Source organism: Sarcophilus harrisii, chromosome 5 (genome assembly GCF_902635505.1).
Source record: "Sarcophilus harrisii chromosome 5, mSarHar1.11, whole genome shotgun sequence".
Classification (NCBI taxonomy): Eukaryota; Metazoa; Chordata; class Mammalia; order Dasyuromorphia; family Dasyuridae; genus Sarcophilus; species Sarcophilus harrisii.
The window spans coordinates 262060089-262082558 of record NC_045430.1 but is presented as its reverse complement, the minus strand read 5'-3'; the positions used below and the strand labels follow the sequence as shown (position 1 = coordinate 262082558).

General features: G+C 41.6%; 1 protein-coding gene across 2 annotated transcripts in view; it reads right to left on the bottom strand.

The window, feature by feature from the left end:
* Positions 1–22470, bottom strand: part of RARB (retinoic acid receptor beta) — a 157556-nt gene that overhangs the window by 70326 nt on the left and 64760 nt on the right. For both annotated transcript variants that reach the window (XM_031940374.1, XM_003772032.4), the window contains exon 3: positions 7323–7464. In XM_031940374.1, coding sequence (XP_031796234.1) covers positions 7323–7434 — 112 coding nt within the window. In that variant the 5' untranslated portion in view covers positions 7435–7464. The remainder of the gene's footprint in view (positions 1–7322; positions 7465–22470) is intronic.

Below are 22470 nucleotides of genomic sequence, written 5' to 3'. Positions count from 1 at the left end.
TGCATACAGGCCCCGACTCCCAGCTCAACCTTCTCCTTCATGTCCCCATGTCCTTCTGTCTCCTCAATGTCATCCTCTCCCCCTCAAGTTCTACTTCTCTTCCAAAGTGAGCAATTACAATTCCAGATAAGTTCTCAGAGTGCGGCAGCTACCTGCCATTGTGGATGGAAACCTTACTCTTGGGATCAGGAATTCATTAATCCATTGGTAGGAATTTGTTAAAACACTGACCATGGGCTAGATGCTAGAGATACAGATAGAGTAAAACAATCTCTACTCCCAAGGAACTCACTCGCCCAGTGATGGAAACAAGTTAGCATACACATGCTGATAAATACCTCTCTATGAGGGGTTCTTAACTTTTTTTTTTTTGGTCATGGATCCCCCTGATATTTTGGAGAAGCTTATGGATCCCTTCGCTCCTTTTTAAACAGAATATTATAAACTTACAAAGGAAACCAATGATAAAATGAAATGATTATAAAAATATTTAAAAGCTACTTCACAGACTCCAGATTCAGTATGTGTGTCTGTGTAAATGTACATGTTTATATACACAAATATATGTGCAGACACATTCTGTGTGCACACATGTATAATAGCTAAATACATAGTTTATTAACAATTAATCAACAAATTATGGAACAAGAGTTAAATACTATGAGAGGGAGGGCACCAGCACTTGACAGTTTCAGGAAAGGTTTCAGGTAGAACATGGTGTTTGAGTTGGAGATGCTCTGAGGAAAAGCCAAAATAAATCCTAGCTCCTATTTTTTACTAGGTGTCGGATCCTAGGCAATCCCTTCATGCCCATCTGCCTCAGCTTCTCTTCTATAAAATCAGTCAACAAGGCCACCCATTTCACAGATTTGTTGTAAAATCAGAGATATTACAAATAAATCACTTTGTAAACCCTACGGCATTATTGAATATAAGCTATCATTATCACTCCCTAATGGCTGAGGGATAGGAAGGGAAGGCAAGTCCCTCCCTCCAGTGTCCAGCCTCCACGCGTCTCCTCTCATTCACATTTCCTGCTAATTATCCAACATGGATTCGTTGGAAGCCTGAGTGAGGGGCAGGAAGGGCAATGGCAGCGCAGATTCATTGCCATCAAAATAAAATATTGGGATTTAATGGTGGTGAACATCACCTTCCCAGAAAGTGACAAACATGCAAAGGAATCACTTCTGTGACCTGCTTGGGTGGGCAGAAGAATTGGTGAAATGATAGAATGAAGTATTTCTGAGTCCTTGGAAAGCCCCCAAATGCCCTGGCCATTCTGGTCAACCTCCACCAATGGGGTGCCATTGGGGTCCCCTCGACACCCCCACTCTCCCAGTGATCCTTACTCCTCTCCAGTGAATTGGACAGAACATCAGGGGCTCAGCTCCAACAGCCCACATCTAAATTCTCCCAACCAATAACAAGCTCAGAAATCCATCTTCCCACCAGCGCTATCTACTCTCTGCAACTGTTCAAGTGACTTCCCTTTCCGGTCATTTGTTTCACCATTGCAAATCATAGAATACCCAGCCTGCTCCTTTTTCCTAAGTTCTTGGGTTCTCCCACACTTGTGCCTCTTTTTCTGATGAATTTGCCTTCTTCCTCAATTATTTTTAGATGTTAATACTTTTTAAAAAATATAACTTTCCCTTTGTAATATCAGCCCCCTTCCCAATTTTCTTCTTTATTAAATATTAGTTATTGCTTTTTAAGAGGTCAATACTTAACTTGGGACTTGTCTGCTGCCTTCTTAATTTTGTAATAAATCTTTGGGCTTCCCCAGAATCCTGCTAAAAAATAACCTCCTGAATTCAGAGAACAATCAGTACAGTGAAAGGTCTTGTTTATCAGTCCATCAACTGGTGGGAAAAGTATTCATTCATGCATTCTTTCATTTGTTGGACTGTTGGTTTGTTGGAAATGCAATTTTATTGATATCTTTTGCTTTATATCCTACTAGATTTCCCCATATCCCTACTTAAAAACCCAACCCTCCTTAATAATAAATAATAACTTAATAAGTCGTCTTTAATAACAAATAACTTTTTTAAGAAAAAGAAAACTAATTTAAAAGAAAAATAAATCCTAACATATATATTTTACCATGTTTAACATATATTGGATTGCTTGCCCTCTAAGGGAGGGGTGGGGGGAATTGGAACACAAGGTTTTGCAAGGGTTAATGTTGAAAAATTGCCCATGCATATCTTTTGAAAATTAAAAAGCTTTAATTAAGAAAGAAATAAAAAACAAATTTTTAAAGAAAAAAATAAATCCTAAAATATATTTTCAACATGTTTAACATATATTGGATTGTTTGCCATCTAAGGAAAGGGGTGGGAGGAAAGGGAGAAAATTGGAACACAAAGTTTTGCAAGGATTAGTGTTGAAAAATTATCTATGCATATGCTTTGAAAATAAAAAGCTTTAATAAAAAAAAGAAAAAGAAATTCAACACATCAAAAAGTATTAAGGGGCCTCTGATGGGCCAGGCACTGGAAACAGAAGGGCAAAAATGCAACAGGCCCTGCCTCCAAGGAGTTCCATTCCATTATGTCGCAGGGAGATTGAAAGAATGGAGGATGCTCAGGGGTCTTACTACTTGAAATGCACTCAGATGGAAGAAAACCAAGACCCGTCCTGTTTGGCCCCAGAGGAGAGAACAAGGAGAAATGGCTGGGAGTTATGAAGAAAGGAAATTTAGAGCACAATCCCTCCAGAGAGCTTCCTGGACTTCCTTGGGCCTGGGCTGGACGCTGTCGTGAAGATCCCTTTTGAGCGTTGTTTGGTTTAGAGGGCCGCGGAGGTCTTTTCCAAGTCTGAAAATCTCTGATTCTGTGAGAATCTCTCGGCCTCTTGACCTCCGGCTGCACTCACCTAGCCAAGCCCCAATCTTGAGCAAAAGCTGCCATCTGCTTTCTCTGTTCCGTTCTCAAGCTCGTGATCGCTGCCAAAGAAAACCCCGTCCCTGGGCCAAACGCGCCATTCGGCGTCCCGGGCCTCCGTACTCCTTAGCCATCCTTTAACTCGTTTCTTATCAACTCCCCACCACATCCTCGGCTGCTTCTGGTCCAGACTCGGTCCATTGTCCCGAAGGGTTCGGCTGGCCCCCGCTGTGTTTCTGCTCAGTAGCTGCTCCCCACTCCTACTTTCTTGAGAACAGGGTTGGGAATTCCTCCAACTTCTCCCCTCCAGATCCACAAACCTCTCCCTATCTTTTCCTCTCTCCTCCCCTTTTCCAGTGAAAGAGCAAGGTCTCCTTCCCACAATCCAGCTCTCCCCTTCCACGATCCCATCCCTCCTTCTCCAGAATCCTGACCCAACACATCCTTTCTCTTCTTACAGCAATATCTCCCCTGACTCCTTTCCTTCTGCCTGAAAATATCATCCCCGGTCTAAGAGGACATCCCCTTAACCTTGCTGTGCCCCATCCACTCTTTTTCCCTTCCTCTCAACGTCAACATTCTAATAAATATTAGTCTACAATTAGCACGCTTCTCTCCCCCCAATTCGCCGTCTCACATCTCAGCCTCTTGTCATCTGACTTCCAATCCATCAGCCCCTACTTGTTCTGACATAAACAGTCTCTATTTTCCCTCCACCTCTCTGTCGAGTCCTTCTCTGCCCCCTTTCTCCCCTTCTGACTGTGAACCCCATCAGGATTTACTCCTGAAGCTCTTCCCTTTTCTCCTGAACAACCTCACTTAGTCTCATGGATGCCTCTGTGCAGAAGACTTTTTAATCCTTGTCTCTAGCCCTACTCTTCCCCCTGAGCACCACACCCAGGCTTCCCAGGCCATTCCCATGGGCATTTTCTACCAGAGATCACCGTGTCTAAAACCGACTCCTCCACGTTTCCCATCTGCTTTTCTTCTGCACTCCCTTACTTCTGTCACCAGCACTATCCTGCTCCCAGTCAGACATGTTCATAACCTTGGAATTAAATATGGCGCCCTCCTTTCCTTCCCCGGTACCCGTCTCCCTGTGGAGTCCATGGAGGCTAATGAAGGCGGGCAGGGGACTCTGCCCATGAAGGGAACTGGGCAGAGCTCAGTCACTCAGGTCTGGCTTGTGGGGCCCACAGGGCCCCTGAGTGAAGCTAATTAACCTGTTCTCCTTATCTCCCTCCATTGTCATATAATTCACACGTTCTTTAGGACTGAATTCTTACAACATAAACTGTGAATGTGCCTCCTGGTCACTCAGCCTTGGAACCCTTGGGATCTTTCTGAGAATTCTCCGTCTCTCCCCAGTTCCCATGTTCTTGTCCCACCAAGAACAACCATTTGCCCAGGAGACACTAGATGGAAAGCTCTGATACCCAAGAACCCCCAGCTCATTTCTGGGCACCGTGAGGGGTATTAGGTCACGATAGGGGAGCCCTGCGTTCTGGCCCTCCACCTTCCACCATTAAGTATCTGGGGGCAGGCTTCCTTCCCATTCTGGGCCCGGGTCTCTTTATCTATAAAAAGATGGAGCTGGACTGGCAGAACTCCAAGCACCATTTCAGTTCAAACATTCTGCGATGCAACGAGTCTCAGATCCGACCTCATTCAATATGGAGCTGGACTGGAAGATGGAGGCCTGGTACCAAACAAAACTATTATGCACAAGAACGGCAAATATTCTGATCTGCTGCTCCATCCCTCCGTACTGGTGACCACCTGTGTCCAGAACGTGTCCCTTTCTCAATTGCGTAACCTTGGAAACCCTGATTTAAATTCTCTGAACTTCAGTTTCTTCATCAGTAAAAATGCCTCAAGAAAGTGAAAATCTGGAATCTGACATTTACCATATGCAGAATTTGGGAAAGCCACTAAGTCCCTTTCTGCCTCAGTTTCTATAACATAAAGTGGATGACCTAACTCTAAATCTACAGGCCTTTGATCCTATAAACATCTGCTATAAATCTTATTTCTATTGTTCATTCTTATATTTTCCTAATTGCCCTTTTTTGCCTTTTTCTCTGCTTTTCTCTCATTTGATCATTTTCTAAATTATAACACTCCTATGGCTCTCTCTCCTTCCCCTTCACATCCGTTCAGGAAAACAGGTTTGTTTAGGCCAGTGCCATTTTCTCACTATTGTCTGTATTTTTTCAGTCCAATGAAGGCGATAAGCTCAATGAAGACAGGGAACAACCGCGCTGGGTGTGGGGAAACATTTCTAATCGCTGCCAACAAACCGGCCATTTTCAGAGGAGGAGGAGGATATGGCTTAGAGGAAAAGAAGCAGGATGTGGGCCCCCAGCCCACACAAAATAAATATAAGATTCCACTTCGGTTCCCATCTGGATTGCTCATTAAAAACTTGTAGCCTGTGACCGAAATACATATGCAAATACTCAGGAAGTAACAAGAAGGCTGTCTACACAGGCAGAGTGAATGATGGCTTGGGTTAATTACCCTGTAAGTTTGGTTAGGTGTTGAGGAACAATCTAATTAATCCACAGTAAAACCTTTCTGCGTCCCTGGAGCTTGTTCCGAGGTGAAATAATATATATTTGATAAATACTTTCTAAGTGGCTCTGATAAGCTAAAGGCATCGGGTTAAATCCCCCAGTCTCCCTCGGGTGCCCGCTGGTGATTCCAGCAGGCAGCAGGTGCCCTAGCAATCCATCTTCCCTGAGTTTTCCTGCCCATGCAGAGGCCCTTGAGCTCCCTGCCACAGAGAAGGGATAAACTAGGGTGTCTGGACTGGGAGTGTCCAGCTACAAGGGGAAAGGAGTTATCTTTGGAACCGCCAGAGTTGGCAGAACCTTTCAGAACCCAGGATCTACACCTGAGTAGGGAGGATTTTGGGGAGGAGCAGATCGAACCAGGCTCTTAATAATTTCAACAGAGATAGACTTACAAGAGTTAGCCCTGACTGAACTGTGGCCGAGAGATCTCTCCCCAGAGAGCTTCCACAGGAAAACCCCTTTACCCCTAATGACTCACTCCATGATTTAGAGGGCAATTCTCAGCAAAAGACCAAGCTATGGCCTTCCTCCTTTAGGACAACAACCTTCGATTGTAGATCCCCTTTTTCTGTAGATCCTCAGCTGACGGCTCCCTTCCATCCTTAATCTGAAGCCTGGTCGCTATTTCTTTGGACCTCCCAAAGATCCTTCCTGTTCCTCGAGAGCAACACCCCAAATCTTTGCATTAATGTCCCTATCACCAGGCCCAGGGAAGTCAGACTTTAGAAATCTCTGAGCCCCAACCATATCAATGGAGGCAGGGCAGAGACATATAGTACAGGTCAATGGCCCACTGATTCCTTCAGGATTTAGCACAGTTACCAGTGGGGAGAGAAGTGTCCTTAGATAGGCCCCAGTGAGGGCAAAGTGACCAGAGTCCCTCAGACTGCTGCACCGGCTATAACGTTAGATTATGCTTTTCCCTTCCTAGGTTCCAGATGGAATAGCCACATCCATCAGATACACATTCTTACAGATCCAGAACTTTGTGACGAGGTTGTGGCTTAGAAACAACAGACACTCATTCAGATAGGTATTTTTTCTCCCGACTAGGGAATTTCAACCTGGGATTAAATAAAATGTACAGATAATTGTATAACTATATATGCATATATTGGACTTAATAAATGTTTAACATATATTGGACTGCTTGCCATCTAGGGCAGGGTGAGGGGGAAGGGGAAAACATTGGAACACAAGGTTTTGCAAGGGCTAATGTTGTACTATTATCCACACATATGTTTTGAAAAATAAAATAATAGAAATAAAATGTGCAGGTTATGTTATATACATCAATATTTCTGTTTTTGCTATGCCTTTATTAAAACTAATTAAATTGTATATATTGAAAATTATAACTGTAAGTGAAGGTGATAAATGAAAGACCAGGAGAGCAGGTCAAAGAAGCCATGGCAGCAGTAGGATGGGGGCCGAGCCAATAGTTGCATTTATGGGCTAGACAATATTAGATACATGAGCAGCAATTATAATAACACAGGGGCTCTTGGTACTTGAGTGACATCTATATGCTCATGGCCTTAACTTCCAACAACTGGTCATAGTCCTGCTTCCCTGGTACAGAACTTTGACACAGCAGGACTAGATTCTGCCTTTTTTCTTTCCCAATTCCCTCTCAAACTAAAAGCAACCTTCTCCTCAGAATATTTCCAACAGCGGCAGTGTCTGAATGTCACTCTGTTGGCACCTAACTCGAGGGGCACCCTCATTACTGCCACGTTGGAATATTTCGTGCCGGCACCTCTGAGAACGCCTACCGGGATGCTCGGCAGAACTCAGCCAGAGACAAGCAAATGGGGAAAGGTGGGGAAGAAACGCTCCTGGAGCCTTGACTTACATTCTTTGGACATCCCCACTTCAAAGCACTTCTGGAGGCGGCAGTACTGGCAACGGTTCCTGGTGACTTTGTTAATCACACAGTTCTTATCTCGGTGGCAAGTATAAATCATGTTCTTCTGAATACTTCTGCGGAAAAAGCCCTGCAAGCACAAGCAGACAGAGAGAAGGGGTTAAGCCAACGGGAGTAACCTGGCAGTGAGCCCGACAGCCCCCGTCTCCTAAGGTAAGGGACCAAGAGCCAGGCAGACGGAGGTCTGATTGTACTAAACAGAACACCTTGCCGAGCTGAGAGAAAGTCACTTGACAAGGGTGTTCTGGGTCTGCTTCCCTCAAATCAGCATTTGTCCTTGTCTGCCAGGACATTTTCACCTGGCAAGGTGAAACAAGCATGTTCTACCTAAACCAAGGTGAATGGAAGAAAATTACCCAAATGGAAACATTGGGGAAGGAGCCGGGACGGAAGTGTGACTGTCTATTATTTTCTGAAAGAATTCATTGAGAGGCCGTGTGCACCACTAACAGATGGAGGGATGATCTGGAATCAGGAAGGCCTGGATTCAAATCTTGCTTCTCAACACCCTGCCTGTGGGTTAACTTCTCAACATTTCAGGGAATTTTCTAAGGCTGTGAATTATAGATGAGCTGCCTATCAGCAGGGGTGGAGAAAACTTCCTAATTTTTGGAAGGTTGGAGTTCCAATTCTGAAGTCAAGAGGATTGACTTAAAGGCCATCTCTGATGCTTTCAGCCTATTTAACCTCCATTTCCTTATCTGTAAAATGAAGCTGGTTAAACAAGATGGCCTCTGAGGTCCATGGTAACCCTAGACTACATTCTTTGATCAGAGTTCCTGGGGAGTGATCCCCGCCGAGGATTGGTGACTCCCACGCTCCAGGTATGTGTCATGGTACCCAACAACAGCCTCGTCTCCCTTCCCACCTACTCATAAGGAGAAGACTGGCCTCAACATGTTTTAAAAATGCATTTACCTTGGAGATCCAGGACTACAATTAATCACATTGGAAAAAAATTCATGAACACGTGCTCTATCAAATGTATTTCAGTGAAGAGGGGGGAGGAGAATGCAGAAATTCAAATCAGAAGGATCTGTTCTCAAGGTCAAGATGTATCATGAGCTAACAACAGACTCTCTGAGGTCCCTTTCACTTAGTTTCCCCCTCAGCATCTTTGGGCAGATAGTATCTAACTTTCAGGCAGGCAGTCAACAAATATTTACTAAATCCTCACCAGGTGCCAGGCTGGAGATATCCAAAAAAGGGCAAACAAAACAAATCTAAAGATCCCTGCTTTTCATCCTCTAGGCAAATATATAAGATACATTCCTGCCAGTGCCTTCCCTCTCTTCATTATCTCCAATTAACTTATATATGTCTCCATCTAGAGTGGGAGCTCCTTGAAGGCAGTCACAGATCTACAATCTCATGCCTTCTGGGACTTTCTTATCTTAACTAATTGTTTTTCTTTTAACCAACTGGAAGGCAAGCACTTGCTGAAGAATTACAAGTGTGTTCAGCACCTTCTAAATGTCTGCATCCTGGGGCAAACCCATATTTGCCCTGTCCTAGTTCTGGCTCTGGGTACTCGCACTGATATAGAAGGACTTCAGTGGATAGTAATCAGCCGGGCAAAGGAGCTTGGGATCAAGGACGCAAAGAGATTGCATAGGTTTTCAGAGCTTTCCAAAATAGCTTTCTGGCGTGATTTCAGTTTTAGCAAATGATTTCTGGCTTGTCACAATTCTTGCTGACTTAATCTCTACTGGGGGGTATTTTATACCGAACTGTGTAAACATCAATGACTCCAAACCAACAGGGCTAGGTTTACATGGCTCAAACAGGAAGAAATACCTCTCATCCTTCTAAGTTATTGTATTGGAAACCTGTTTCCTAGTAGACAAAAATGATGGCCCTGGTTAAAGGGAGGTTTGGGGAGTCTTGCAGACTCATGCTATCTGTGAGGTGGCAACTGGAGTGAGGGTTGGGAAGGAGTGGTCAAAACACGGTAACAGAGATGAGTGGTCATTGGGTCCCAGGGAGAGCAGGTGCAGAAGTCGGACAGAGAGGGTCAGCTTAGAAAGGGCTGAGGGTAGGGATTAATCAGTTCAGAGACTTAGGGAAAGAGGCTTGGGACAGAATACAGAATTGGAAGCCCCCGAAAGGCGGGAATGGCTTTGTTTTTGTCACATCTCCAGCACCAAGCACAGGGCCTGGTACTACAGAAGCTTAATAAATGGCCGTTGAATTGAATTATGTCTGGAGGAAAATTGAATGCTCTTGTTGGAGTGTGGAGGCTGCAGAGAAAGGGAAGCTTCTCTAACCTGGTTAGAGAAGAAAAACAAAAATTTGTGGAAAAACTGGAAAAACAGTCAAGTACTTCTCTGCCATGATCACTAAAATGAGTCACCCCCCCAAAACAAACAGCACAAAACAGAGAGAGCCAGCATTAGTGACTCCCATTTTCAGATGAATGACTAAGGTCAGAGAAGGAAAGGTACCTTAGGGAGCCAGCCACAAAGCGTGATTCGAACCAAGGTTCCCAAGGTCCGAGTCTTGTGTTCTTTCCACTGTACTCATGCTGGCCCATGTGCGAGGCTGACTCACAAAAGTGCAGTCAGTGACCGTGGCTGGTGGGGATGGCGCCTTAAAGCCACGAATGAGACGGTTTCTCCTCATGGAGGAGGGCCAAAATTTACCCACATGACTAGGCAAGTACCAAAGGATGGCCTACAGCAGAGGGAGGAGAATTGGCTCCAGCCTGGGAAAAAGCCACAGAGACCAATGGCTTCTACGCCCAAGCTTGCTTCGTGTTTATAAGGAGGCTGATGGAGAGAATGGGACGGGTGATGTGCCCAGGTACAGGATTTCACTTGGAATTGTTATTAAAGAGCTGAGATGATTATTGTATTGATGCTGGGCTTCATCTTGGGGGGCAATTTTCAAATATTATATACTTTTATTGCAATATATCTTGTAATTATATATTGCAATATAATATGCAATATGTATTTGCATATTACATAAGCTCCAAAGGCAAGAAGCCAAGAGATAGCACGAGGCGGCTGGGAAACAGTGGACAAGCCAAGAAGACCCAAATTTAAATCCCACCTGGTCATGAGACTTTGGGGAAGTCAATGAAGCACAAAACTTCACCTGGACCTCTATGGAACTTCAGGTTACAGCAAGTCAGTGACTTGTATCACCAGGAATTCCCTTTATTGAAAAATCTCAAGTCTGGACCCAGTCAGAGTAGGAGATAGGAAAATTGTTAACTGAGGCAGCTGGCAGCAAAGCAGATGCAGTGATCTGAATCTGAATCCTGCTTCAGGCCCGTAATAGCTGGGTTACCCTGTGAAAGTCACCCTTCGGTATAATCTGAAAATGGGGGAATGATGGCCAATAAAGGCCCTTCAATTCTAAATCAAAGATAATATAATTTAATTCATCAAACATTTTATTAATCAACTACTTGTGCTTAGGTACATACTGTTGGTACAGAGACAAAAACAAGCCAGCCTCAAGGAGTTGAGATTTGACTGCGTAGGTATGATGCTTACAGGAGGACGTACACTCATCCCTTCCGAATTCTGACTTTCTTTGCTGTGATTTCAATATAATATGGGTTGGCATAAGAAATTAAATGGGAATTTGGGGGGAGTTTTGTAGAAGCTGCAGGTGACATGCAAAAGCCAACAGATGACACAGAAAAAAATTAGAAACTTAGAAATACATAATATATATATATGGCATTGTATATCAACCTTTCTTTTAATACCGCAATATTTCAGACTTCTCTGGTACAGGAGGAGGGCCAAAAACTTTCCAGATTGTGGAGATGTCATGTCCCTATCTCCCTACAATGTGGAAGGGATAACTGTATAATAAAATTGGAGAGCAAAGGATCCAGAAGACAATGTGTTTTACAAATGGTGAGGAAGAAGAAAGCTCTGACAGCAGAAGCGTTTGGGAAATCTGCCTGGAAGAGGTGGGACCTTAGCTTAGCACTGAAGGAAGATTAGAATTTTCAGATGTCCTTGTGGGAAAAAGGAGTTTGTGAAAGGTCTGGACACCCTGAGCAAATATTAGGATTGCTTCTGGTTCGGTATAAAGGAGATAATCAGAAAGTTCAAAGGTATCTATAAATCACAGAATATTGGCGATCTGAACAAAAGGACCTTGAAATAAGCATCCAATCTTCCCCTTCCTGCCTGCCCTAAAGCCATTCCAGGAAGATTGCTCCCTCCAAGTAGTCCTAAAAGTCCCCAAGTTCCCTTGGAAACTTCAAGGAAGTAAATAAAAGATCTTAGAGATGATGTCCACCAATCCACTTGGAGCAGCAGCTTCCCCTCTAACCTCTAAAATATCCCTTAATGATGGGGAGCTCCTAACCATCTATGACACTCTACAATCTACATTATTCTCCCTATACAACATATGGAGGGCAGATCTTCCTAATGTCTATTCTAAATACAACTTAACATTTTTTTAAATAATAGCTTTTCATTTTCAAAATACATGCAAAGATTTTGTTTTCTTTCTCATTTTTCCCTTTTGATCTGATTTTTTTTGGCAATATGATAATTGTGGAAATATGTACAGAAGAATTGCACATGTTTCGCATATATTGGATTATTTGCCATCTAGGCGAGGAGGGGGAAAAGGAAGGAGAAAAAATTGAAACACGAGGTTTTGAAAGGGTGAATGTTGAAAACTATTTTTGCATGTACTTTTTTTGTTTTGCTTTTTTTAATTAAAGTTTTTTGTTTTCAAAACATATCCATAATTTTAGCACCCTTGCTAAACCTTGTATAACACCTTTTTTATCCCTAGATGGCAAGTAATCTAATGTATGTTAAACATGTACAATTTTTTATACATATTTCCACATTTATCATGCTGCACAAGAAAAATCAGATCAAAAAGGGAAAAAAGAAAAAAAATCAAGCAAACAACAACCAAAAAAGGTGAAAAAAAACTATGTTGTGATCCACACTCAGTTCCCACAATCCCCTCTGGGTGTGAGATGGCTCTCTCCATCACAAGTTCATTGAAATTGGCCTGAATCATCTCATTGTATCATTACATAATCTCATGTAATTTAAATTTAAAAAAATCTTCCATTTTAATGAAAAGTTCTTAGCTCATTTTAGAATTGTAAACTTAAAGGTGGAATGGTTCTCAGGGACTATTCCTTCAGGCCATTTTACAAATGGAGAAACTGAGGCCTAAAGAAGTCACAGACTCCTGGATCTAGATGTAGAAGGGACCTCGGAAATCATTAAGTGAATTGGCCAAAATCAATTAGAAACAATAATTAGCAAAGCCAGGATATGAAGCCTGATGGTCCCTGGAGGTCAAACGTGACTGCACTAGGAAATCACTATTAAAAGGGCAGCTAGGTGGTGCTGCAGTACGTAGGATGCTAGGCCTAGAGTTGAAGACTCATCTCCCCAAGTTCAAATCCAGACTCCATCACTTTCTAACCATGTGACTCTGGAAAAGTCACTTTGCCCTATTTTGCTTCAGTTTCCTCATCTGTCAAATGAACTAGAGAAGGAAATGGCCAGTCACTTCGGGATCTCTGCCAGGAAAACCCCAAATGGGGTCACAAAGAGCTGGACGTGACAGGAAAATGACTGAACATCACAATAATCACTACAAATCAAAGCTTCAATTCTTGCTTTATTGGTTTCTGTAAACCAGAAGTCTAAACATGCAAAATGCATATGGCTCACAACCAAAGCAGATTAAAATGTAGCTGAAATATTGGATAAAATAAATAAATATACAATGCAGTGCAGATAATGTTAACATGCAGTTTTTAAAGTCACTGAGATGCTCAAGATCCTTATATATGCCATGATGTCGCCGCTTCCATTTGAACTGGATACCTCTTGTCTAAACTTAAGAAAGTTGTGGAGAAAACATTAATAATGAATTTAGTATTTAACATGTATTGGTCAACCTGCCATCGGGGGTAGGGGATGGGGGGAAGGAGGGGAAAAATTGGAACAAAAGGTTTGGCAATTGTCAATGCTGTAAAATGATAACTTGTAAATAAAAAGCTATAATAATAAAAAAAGAAAAAATAATGAATGTAGATTAATAAAAAAGAAAAAACAAGAAATGTAAATTAAACTTAGAAGTGTGTGGTTTTTCCCTCAGAGAGCTGGTTGTTAAATATATAGCAGCAGAACCTGCAGACTCAGAAGGGTACAAATGTGCAGAACTCAGAACGCTCTATTCCTCCTAGGTGTGACCTCACTCCCCGTCCAGTCCACGGTATTTGGACACAATGAACTGCAACCTGAGGCCAAGTCAGACCTGCCAGATTCCAGATTCTGAGCCAGAAACCCAAGCGAGAGGCCTAGGGGAGGCGAGTACGGAATAATCCCATTACAAGCACTCTGGGAAATAGGCTGCGGACCAGGAAACACGTTGCCTTAAACAAACAAAAACCACCCTCCCCATGAGTGCATGGCTCTGCGTGACAACATCAGAGAGTTATAAATAGGGAGATTTGGGGGGAGCTAAAAAAAAAAAAGCAAAGACAAGACCTTTTCACCCTGCTGAAATACAATGGGGAGCTGGAGGGAGAAAGTGGAAAAACAGCCACAATTCTGATGACAAGAAGGGAGTTTCCTCAGGCTGGGGAGGGTGGGCACTGGTCTAGAGCAGAGAACACACAGTTCAGAGCAGAGCAGGGACACGTGGAGAGGAAAATAAACAGTGAGAGAGATGGGGAATGGGGCTATGGACACACGCACACATACACAAACACACACACTCACACACACACTTACAGCACCCACACGCACACACTGACATACACTCACACTCACATGCACGGGAGCCTGCACATACACATACGGCCTACCAGGTGGCCCCGAGATGCAAGCACAGGCTTTTTGGCCAGAACGCATGCGATGTGTGACCTTAAATAAGAGATTTCCATTTTCTAAGTCTCAGTTTTGTCTTCTGCAAAATGGGCAGAGTGGGTAGGGTTACACCAGATGATTTCTTCCAGCTTGAAGCCTATATCCCTCACAGGGATATAGTCCCAGGTAAAACATACCTTTCCAATAGCTAATTAAGGCTTTCTGGCTAAGTGATGCTCAATGCGAGAACACACCTGTGGGGACTTATGGGCAATCTTAGAGCATTTCCTCATCAGTCGGGGTTATCCCTAAAAGGAGTAACAAGATGCCCTCTGGATTCTTAAGGAGGTGGCAGGGAAGTGCTCCACTGACACATGTTGTTCCCCCAGTGGATGCCCGTGTGAGGGGGGAGCCTATATTCAATCTTGTCTTTGAATCTTCATGGCCTACCACAGTTTCTGAGCTATAACAGGCACTTTAAAATTCTTTCTGAATTGATAAATTAACAACAACAACAACAAAAATCCACTGGATAACAATGATAAAATCAGAGATCTTTCTGAATTTTAAGATCAATGGATTAATGATCAATCAGTGGATCCCACAGTAAATTAGTTTTTAACAGGATAGCCTCCATAGCCAGGGATTAAGAATACTGGACTGAGAGTTAAGTGAGATCTGGATTCAAATTCTACTCTCAATTCTGACCAAGCTATGTGCCAATGGATGTATTGCGGGGGTCCTCAAACTACGGCCTGCAGGCCAGATGCAGCAGCTGAGGATGTTTATCCCCCCCACCCAGGGCTATGGAGTTTCTTTATTTAAAGGCCCACAAAACAAAGTTTTTGTTTTTACTCTAGTCCAGCCCTCCAACAGTCTGAGGGACAGTGAACTGGCCCCCTATTTTAAAAGTTTGAGGACCCCTGGAAGAATGATTGCTCTGCATTGGGGACAGCTGCCCAGAAATGGGTTTTCTAGCATCCCAAGGAATGCAGGGATTAACAAATCTGCAAAAGCGAAGGCCCAAGGGTTAACCATCTTTCAGGAAGAGTACAATTACAGCATTTCCCCTGGATTTCCTCAGCTGAACTCCAGGCCTTGAGACCTAGAGACCAAGGCTTTCAATCTTTTAAATCCACATTTAATTAAAAGCCCTCAGGGACAGAGAATGAAAAGGTGGCACGCTTTAACTGTGAACTTGAACTCCCAGTATCTCACCGAGAGGTCAAAGGTCCCAGCTCTCTGAGGGCACCGGGCCAACACAACTAGCAAGTCTTCGGAATAGACTTTTTTATATTAAAAAATAACACCAAAAAGCCCCACCACAAACAGAAAAACAAAAAAGAAATGTTACTAGGTTACACAAATTAGAAATGATGTTAGACAAACACGCTTTGATTTTAAAGGCAAATCTTGGGGATGAGGAGTGGGGAATGCCTTTTCCTTTGCTTTTCAAATGGGTTATTGTTTAAGAGAAAGAAAGCACAAGAGCAGCTGTCCTGAAGTGACCAACACAGACCAGTCCACTTTGGGTTGCTCTCCATCTGTTAAGGATGCCAATAAATTAGAAACTGCTCTCTGGGTCACAGGTTTTCATTCAGAAGTTTCAGGAAAATATAAAGGACCATAAGAATCAAAAAGAAACAGAAACATACGACTCTTAACTACAGCAAAATTAAAATATATGGACACATCTCTCACTTTAGAAGAGGTCTTTTTCTATCCTTTTCTTCCCTTTATTTTCTTTTTTTCTTCCTTTCTCTTTCCTTTTCTCTTTCCTCTTTTCCTTTTTCTCTTTTTTCTTTTTTCCCTTCTTTTCTTTCTTCTTTTTATTCCTTTCCTTTCCCTTTCCTCTTTTTCTTTTCCCTTTCTTTACTTTCTTTCTTTTCTCTTCCTCTCTTTTCTTCTTTTCCTTTTGTTTCCTTTCCTTAGTTTTCTTTTCATTCCTTTTCTTTTTCTTTCTTTCATTTCCTTCCCCCTTCTTTCTTTTCCAATTTTTTCTTCTTCCTTTTTTCTTTTCCTCTTTCTTATTTCCTTCTTTCCTTTTTTCATTCCTTTCATTTCCCTTTCTTTCCTTCCTTTTTCTCTTCATTTCTTTCCTCTGTGTTTTCTTCTTTTTCCTTTTTTCCTTTTTCTTTTCCTTTCCTTTTTAACTTTCTTTCCTTTCCTTTCCATTTCTTTTCTTTTTTCCTTTTCTTTCATTTCTCCCTTTTCATTTCCTTTCCTTTTTTCTTTCATTTCTTCCTTTTCCTTTCCTTTCTTTCTCATTTCCTTCTTACTTTTCTTTCTTTTCCTTTCCCTTTCTTTTCTTTTCCTTTTTTATTTTCTTTCTTCCTTTTCTTTCTTTTCCTTTCCCTTTCTTTTCATTTCCTTTCTTATTTTCTTTCTTCCTTTTCTTTCTTTTCCTTTCCCTTTCTTTTCTTTTCCTTCTTATTTTCTTTCTTCCTTTTCTTTCTTTTCCTTTCCCTTTCTTTTCTTTTCCTTTCTTATTTTCTTTCTTCCTTTTCTTTCTTTTCCTTTCCCTTTCTTTTTTCTTTCTTTCTTATTTATTCCTTCCTTTTCCTTTCCCTTTCTTATTTATTTCTTCCTTTTCTTTCATTTCTTCCTTTCTCTTTCTTTCTTTCTTTTTTCTTTTACTTCTTCCTTTTCTTTCTTTTCATTTCTTCCTTTCCCTTTCTTTCCTTTCTTTTTCTCTTGTTCATCCTTTTTCTTTCTTTTCCTCTTTTTTCTTCTTTTCTTTCTTTTTTCCTTTCCTTTCTTTTCACTTTCTTTCCTTTCTTTTTCTCTTCCTTTCTTTTCCTCTTTTTCTTCTTTCCTTTCTTTTTAATTCCTTCTTTTTCTTTCTTTTCCCTTCTTTTTCCCTTCCTTTCTTTTCCTTTTTATTCTCTTTTCCTTTCTTTTTATTTCCTTTCCTCTTTCTTTTTCTCTCCTCCTCTCTTTCCTCCATTCTTCTTCCTTTTTTGAAAAACTCAAAAAATTTATATATATCAAATTTTACTTTCTCATAGACTTGCATTATAAAATTGAATCTGTAATACTTCCATCCATCCATCAAGCCTTGATTAAGCACCTACAACAGGACAGGCACAATGATAAATACTGAGAAATAAGCAACCAAAAGGAAGCACTCTTCTCAAGCATCTTCCTTGTACTATTATAGTCTACCCAATTGCATTTTCTTACCGGACATGAAATTGGTGAAGGCCTGCTTAGCCTTGAGAAGTCCCTCTAAACGATCACTGAATACATCTGTTTTTCAAATTATTTGGGTCATTTACTTTGTGCCCTTCTACGGTGAAACCTATAGCTACCCATTTATTATCAGAGATTCTCTAAATATAACAGGGCAGGGAGCCAGTGAGTTCTGACTTATTTTCGTTCTTATTATACTGAAAAAAAATGAACTGAAAATAGCACCCCAGCTGCTGTACAGGCCGACCGAACACATCTGCACCCCGATTGCTAAAGTTTATTTGTACCAGCCTCCCCAAATGGGAGCAGGGGGAGAGGTGGCCCATATAGAAGTGAATGTTCTAAAAATGCAGGAAGCCTGAACTGGAGAAAACGCCCACGACAACTTAAAAAGATTTGATTCTCATGGGCCGATAGGCAACATTTGGAATCGGTAAAACCTAGGACTGAATTTTTATCATAGCATATTCAAAGAGGATGGGAAGGTCCTATGGCAACCCTCCTACCCCATCCTTCACGGGCCTTTCAGGGCAGATACAAATAAATGAGATGTTGTTTTTCCAACACAGAAAAGACTGAAATCGGGAAGAGGGTGGGCAGAGGGGATGGTAAATAAACAGCTCTCCTATAATAGAGTGATTTTTTTTCAGAAATGTTTATTTAATTTTCAAGGATTCCCCCCCTTCTAGATGGGATTTTCCTACTTTAGTAGTGGATAGAGGGCCAATCTTTGAGGCAGGAATTGAAGTTTTTCTTCTGAAATATCCTGTTTTGGGTGGCTCTGGGAAAAACATTTTAAGGCATTTCTCTACTTAGATCTCACATACCATGAACTGGTGGCTAAAAGGGAGTTTACAAGTCTGGTCTTGACACTCTGGTTTACAGAAGAGGAAACTGAGCTGAAGAGATTTTAATTGTGGCTAGTGAATAATAAAGGCAGGCCTTGACCCAGACCTTGGCATCCCTTACAAGATGCACTCCAAGGGACTCACTGGCTTAGAAGGCAGGCCCAAAGAGAAACAGAAACCAGGGAAACAGGAAGGATGGAGGATAGAGGCAGGACCCTGAGCAAGAGCCAGCATCAAAGGCCTGGAGATCACTCTGAGAGGAGTCAGGATTAATTGGATGAAGCCTTCTGTTTGTCCTCACTCACGGAAAGCTCTGACAAGCCAAAGAGCTCACTGGCATTTTGCTGAGAATATATGACTTCGGGTCCAGGCCCTGACATGTTTTCCCTTGTATGGAAGCATCTTGGCCCTTGAACAGAGAGGAGGATGTTCCTCCTACTACAGGCCTGATGCTGTGGGCAGGGTCTAGCCCTGACCCACAGGCTACCCTGCCTCAGATGAGCATGTCTGGAATTCAGGCTACCCTAGAAAGCAACAGAATAATGAAGATTGCCTTAAGTGCTTTACAGATATAATAATAACAGTTATCATATTATACATTATTATATATATTATACAGATATAATAATAACAGCATTAAAATAGTGCTTTAAGGCTTACAAATACTCTCATTTTATTCTCACAATAACTCTGGGAGGAAGGAGCAATTATCCCCACTTTACAGATGAGGAAACTGAGACAAACAGAGGCTAACATCACACGGATCACACGGATAGAATTAGAGTCTGCATTTGAATCCAAGTCCTCTGACTCCAAGTCCAACACTCTGACCATCTAGCAGCTGGAAATTGTCTCATTTGATCCCCCAAACAACCCGCAGGGGCTGATGACATCATTATTACTATTTTATAGAAGAAGGAAATTAAAAGAGGAAATGTCTTGTCCAGGGTCACAGAACTAGGGTGTGAGGCAAGATTTGCAGGCACACCTTCCTGAATCCAAGTCAGTGTTCTATCCATTATGTTCCCTACATCCTGAAGGAATTGATTGGAAGCCAGGAGCATTGTTCCCCTCCCTCCCTCCAATATCCCAAGAATGGGAGACCTGGATGGAAGAGAAAGCACCAACATATCCTGATTCAATCCAACAAATTAATAAAATCATTTATTAAACACCTACTATGTTGGGCACATGCATAAAAAGACAAAAAAGGAGGCAGTCTTAGCTGGCAAAGAGTGTCCATTCTATCTGACCCTGAGAAGTGAAGTCAATTCAACCAACTCTTAATAGGTCTGCATATTCTATCCTGGCACTTGTGCTTCCTAGCTGTTGGGAAACAAATAATAAAAAGGATGTAGTTCCTGCCTTCAAGGAGTTTCCAATCTGAAGAAGTCACAGAGAGATAAAAGATGCAGAAATGAGGAGCACTGGAAGGGGAATTGTTTTTCGTGTGTTTTTTTTTTTTTTTTTTTTTTTTTTTTTGCAAGGGGAATGTAGCCCCTTTCCTCATTTTCCCGAGTTTATCACAACAATTTATGACCATATTTCATTTTCGTAGCCAGTCTTAACCCAGTGCCTAGCACACAGTAGGTGCTTAATAAATATCTAGTGAATTGAATGTAATTCAATTATTTAACTGTAAGCTTCTTAGCTTAGAAATATAGGATTTAAATGTGGGAAGGACATTAGAAAGCCTTTTATCCTGGTACAGGAAGCTGAGAGATCTGACCTCAGAAACTATCCTTCTCTCCCAGTGGTCAAGGGATGTGTCCAAGGTCAAGCCCAGGAGATCAGGACTCAAACCCAGGCGCCCCAAGTCCAAATCTCCTCAGCTTTCTCCCTGATAACAATTATGCCACTTTAAAAATCTGCACTCCCCCAGCCTGGCCCTTGGAATCTGGAAAACGTTGTGTGTTGGACTGACTGACTCAAAAGTGAACCAGGCGAGCTTTTAAGGGCTCTTCTCCTCTTCCAAATTAGGTCCAAATATGGTTTTGAGATTATTCAGTCTCATATTTCTCGTTTTTTATGGGAGATCAGAGCAGATGGATGTTCCTGCAGCAGCAAGACTGCAACCTCAAAGGCACATGAAAAGAGCTGGAAAGAACCCCAGCAGCCCTCTAGGTCACCCCCTCACTTTACAGGTGAGTAAACTGAGACCCAGATGCCAAAGGCAAAGCAGAGCAGGAAGCTCCGGGTGCGAATCGTGCCTTGGGATCCTGGGCTTGATTTACCTCAGTTTCCTCATATGTAAAATGAGAAGATTAGTCTGGAGAGCCTCTAAGGTCCTTTCTCGCTCTAAACTAAACTATAGATTTGAGGGGGAGCGGGTTATGATACTGGGATAACTTCTGAACACGACTAAGTGCAATTTTTGGATTTAACATGTTGTGTTACCTCTGTGATTTTCCCAAATGTGTCTCGCATTTGATCACCCAAGATAAGCATGCTACTTACTTCCTTTGGAGAAAGAAAATATCCTACTGAAAAAGGCAAGACCTGCTTGATAGGGTAGCTCATTCTTTGGCCTAACATTCATCAAGGGCTATTTTTATTTTCCTTGCTGAAACACTTTTTTAAAAAAATTTTTTTTTAGCTTTCCAAAATGATGGGCTTTTGAAAATTTAATTTATGGAACTATGCTTGTTTGTTTTGTCTTTTCTTTCCCCACTAGCTAATTTCAATTGTCCCTGATGGAGAAATATCTTTTATTTCCTAAAATGTGCTTACTAATTGGCAATAATAGGTATAATAAAACATGAACTGGAATTGTGATTTCATTGGGGAACAGGACTTTCAGTAAGGAAACTCCTATCACTGCCTATGGGGGAATCAACATAACATATCCTGAGAGAGTTGTGTAAGGGCATTAAGCATATATATAACTCATCCAAGGTCACATAGTCAAGATGTATATAAGGAGTCAGGTCTTCCTAACTCCAAAGTCAATGCTCTATTCCCTAAGTGATGTTACTTCTCAAATTATCTTAAAAATCAAGAAAAATCACATGGCTACAGCAATTAATGACAAAGACTTTCCAACAAAATTTAGCATGCTAAAATGACAAAAAAACACAGGAACAAAGTGATCCTTCTTTAATAATACCCAACGTATGTATTTAAAATCAGGAGCTAACATTATCTGTAATGGAAAAATATTAGATGCTTTTTTGCTAAGTAGGCTTAAGGTAGCCTATTTATATTATTATTGGATATATTGCTAGAAATGCCAGAAAACTGAAAAGAAATTGTGGGAATAAGAATAAGTAAATAGAAGAGGAAATTATCTCTAATTACATAAAGTATGATGATTGCCTTCAAGAATAATGAAAAAAAACCCCATAACAGATAGCTAATTACTTTTGTAAATTAGTAGAATAAAAAATGAACTCCCAGAAACCATCATCCTTTCAGTATTTAACTAACAAATTCCAGGAGGAAGAAATAGAGAAATTCCCCATATCAAGCACTCAAAGGGCTGAAGCAACAGATACTCAATCCACCATTGGGACAGTCTTCCCATATCCATGCCTTCCTTTAATACAAACTGGAAGGGAGGATGTTTAGCCTAAAAAATCTCAGGATTCCTCAGTTATTCCATTTTATTTATTTCAGGAAAACAAAGGAAATCCCCTCACGGGGGTGGGTGTTTTTATTTTGAATGCATCTCAAAGTGCATTAAGTTTTGTTAAGCAAGGGCTTATTTTTTAAATTCTGGTAATCATTTTCCTAGATCAAACGAGCCAGAGAATTTCCACGAACACGACTTGCCTGCTTTCCCTAGAACACACCGGCTTCCAAGACGGACGGAGAATATGGATATCCTTAGCCATAGTTTCCCCAGTGAGTAATCAGACTGAATGCACATGCAGGTGTGTTGTGAGGGGTGGGGTGGGTGTGGAATTACAAAAATAGAACAAACTGAGCCTAAGCTAGATTCAAAACATTGTCAAAAAAAAGAAAAAGACAATCACAACCCATTTGTATTTTTGTCTCATACCACTGAGCCCTCTCCACCCTTGACTTGGAGGGGTACTTCCCGGTGGCGTGATGGGAGTTACAGGTTATGGGGATCGGTGATCAACCTGATGATTGGGGATCCAAACCTGCCATCACACAGCATGCCACGCTGGCCATTCGAGATTGAATTTGTCTATGGGAAAGACTCAATGAATTATTGATTAATTCCTATTAATTTGCTGTATCACCTAA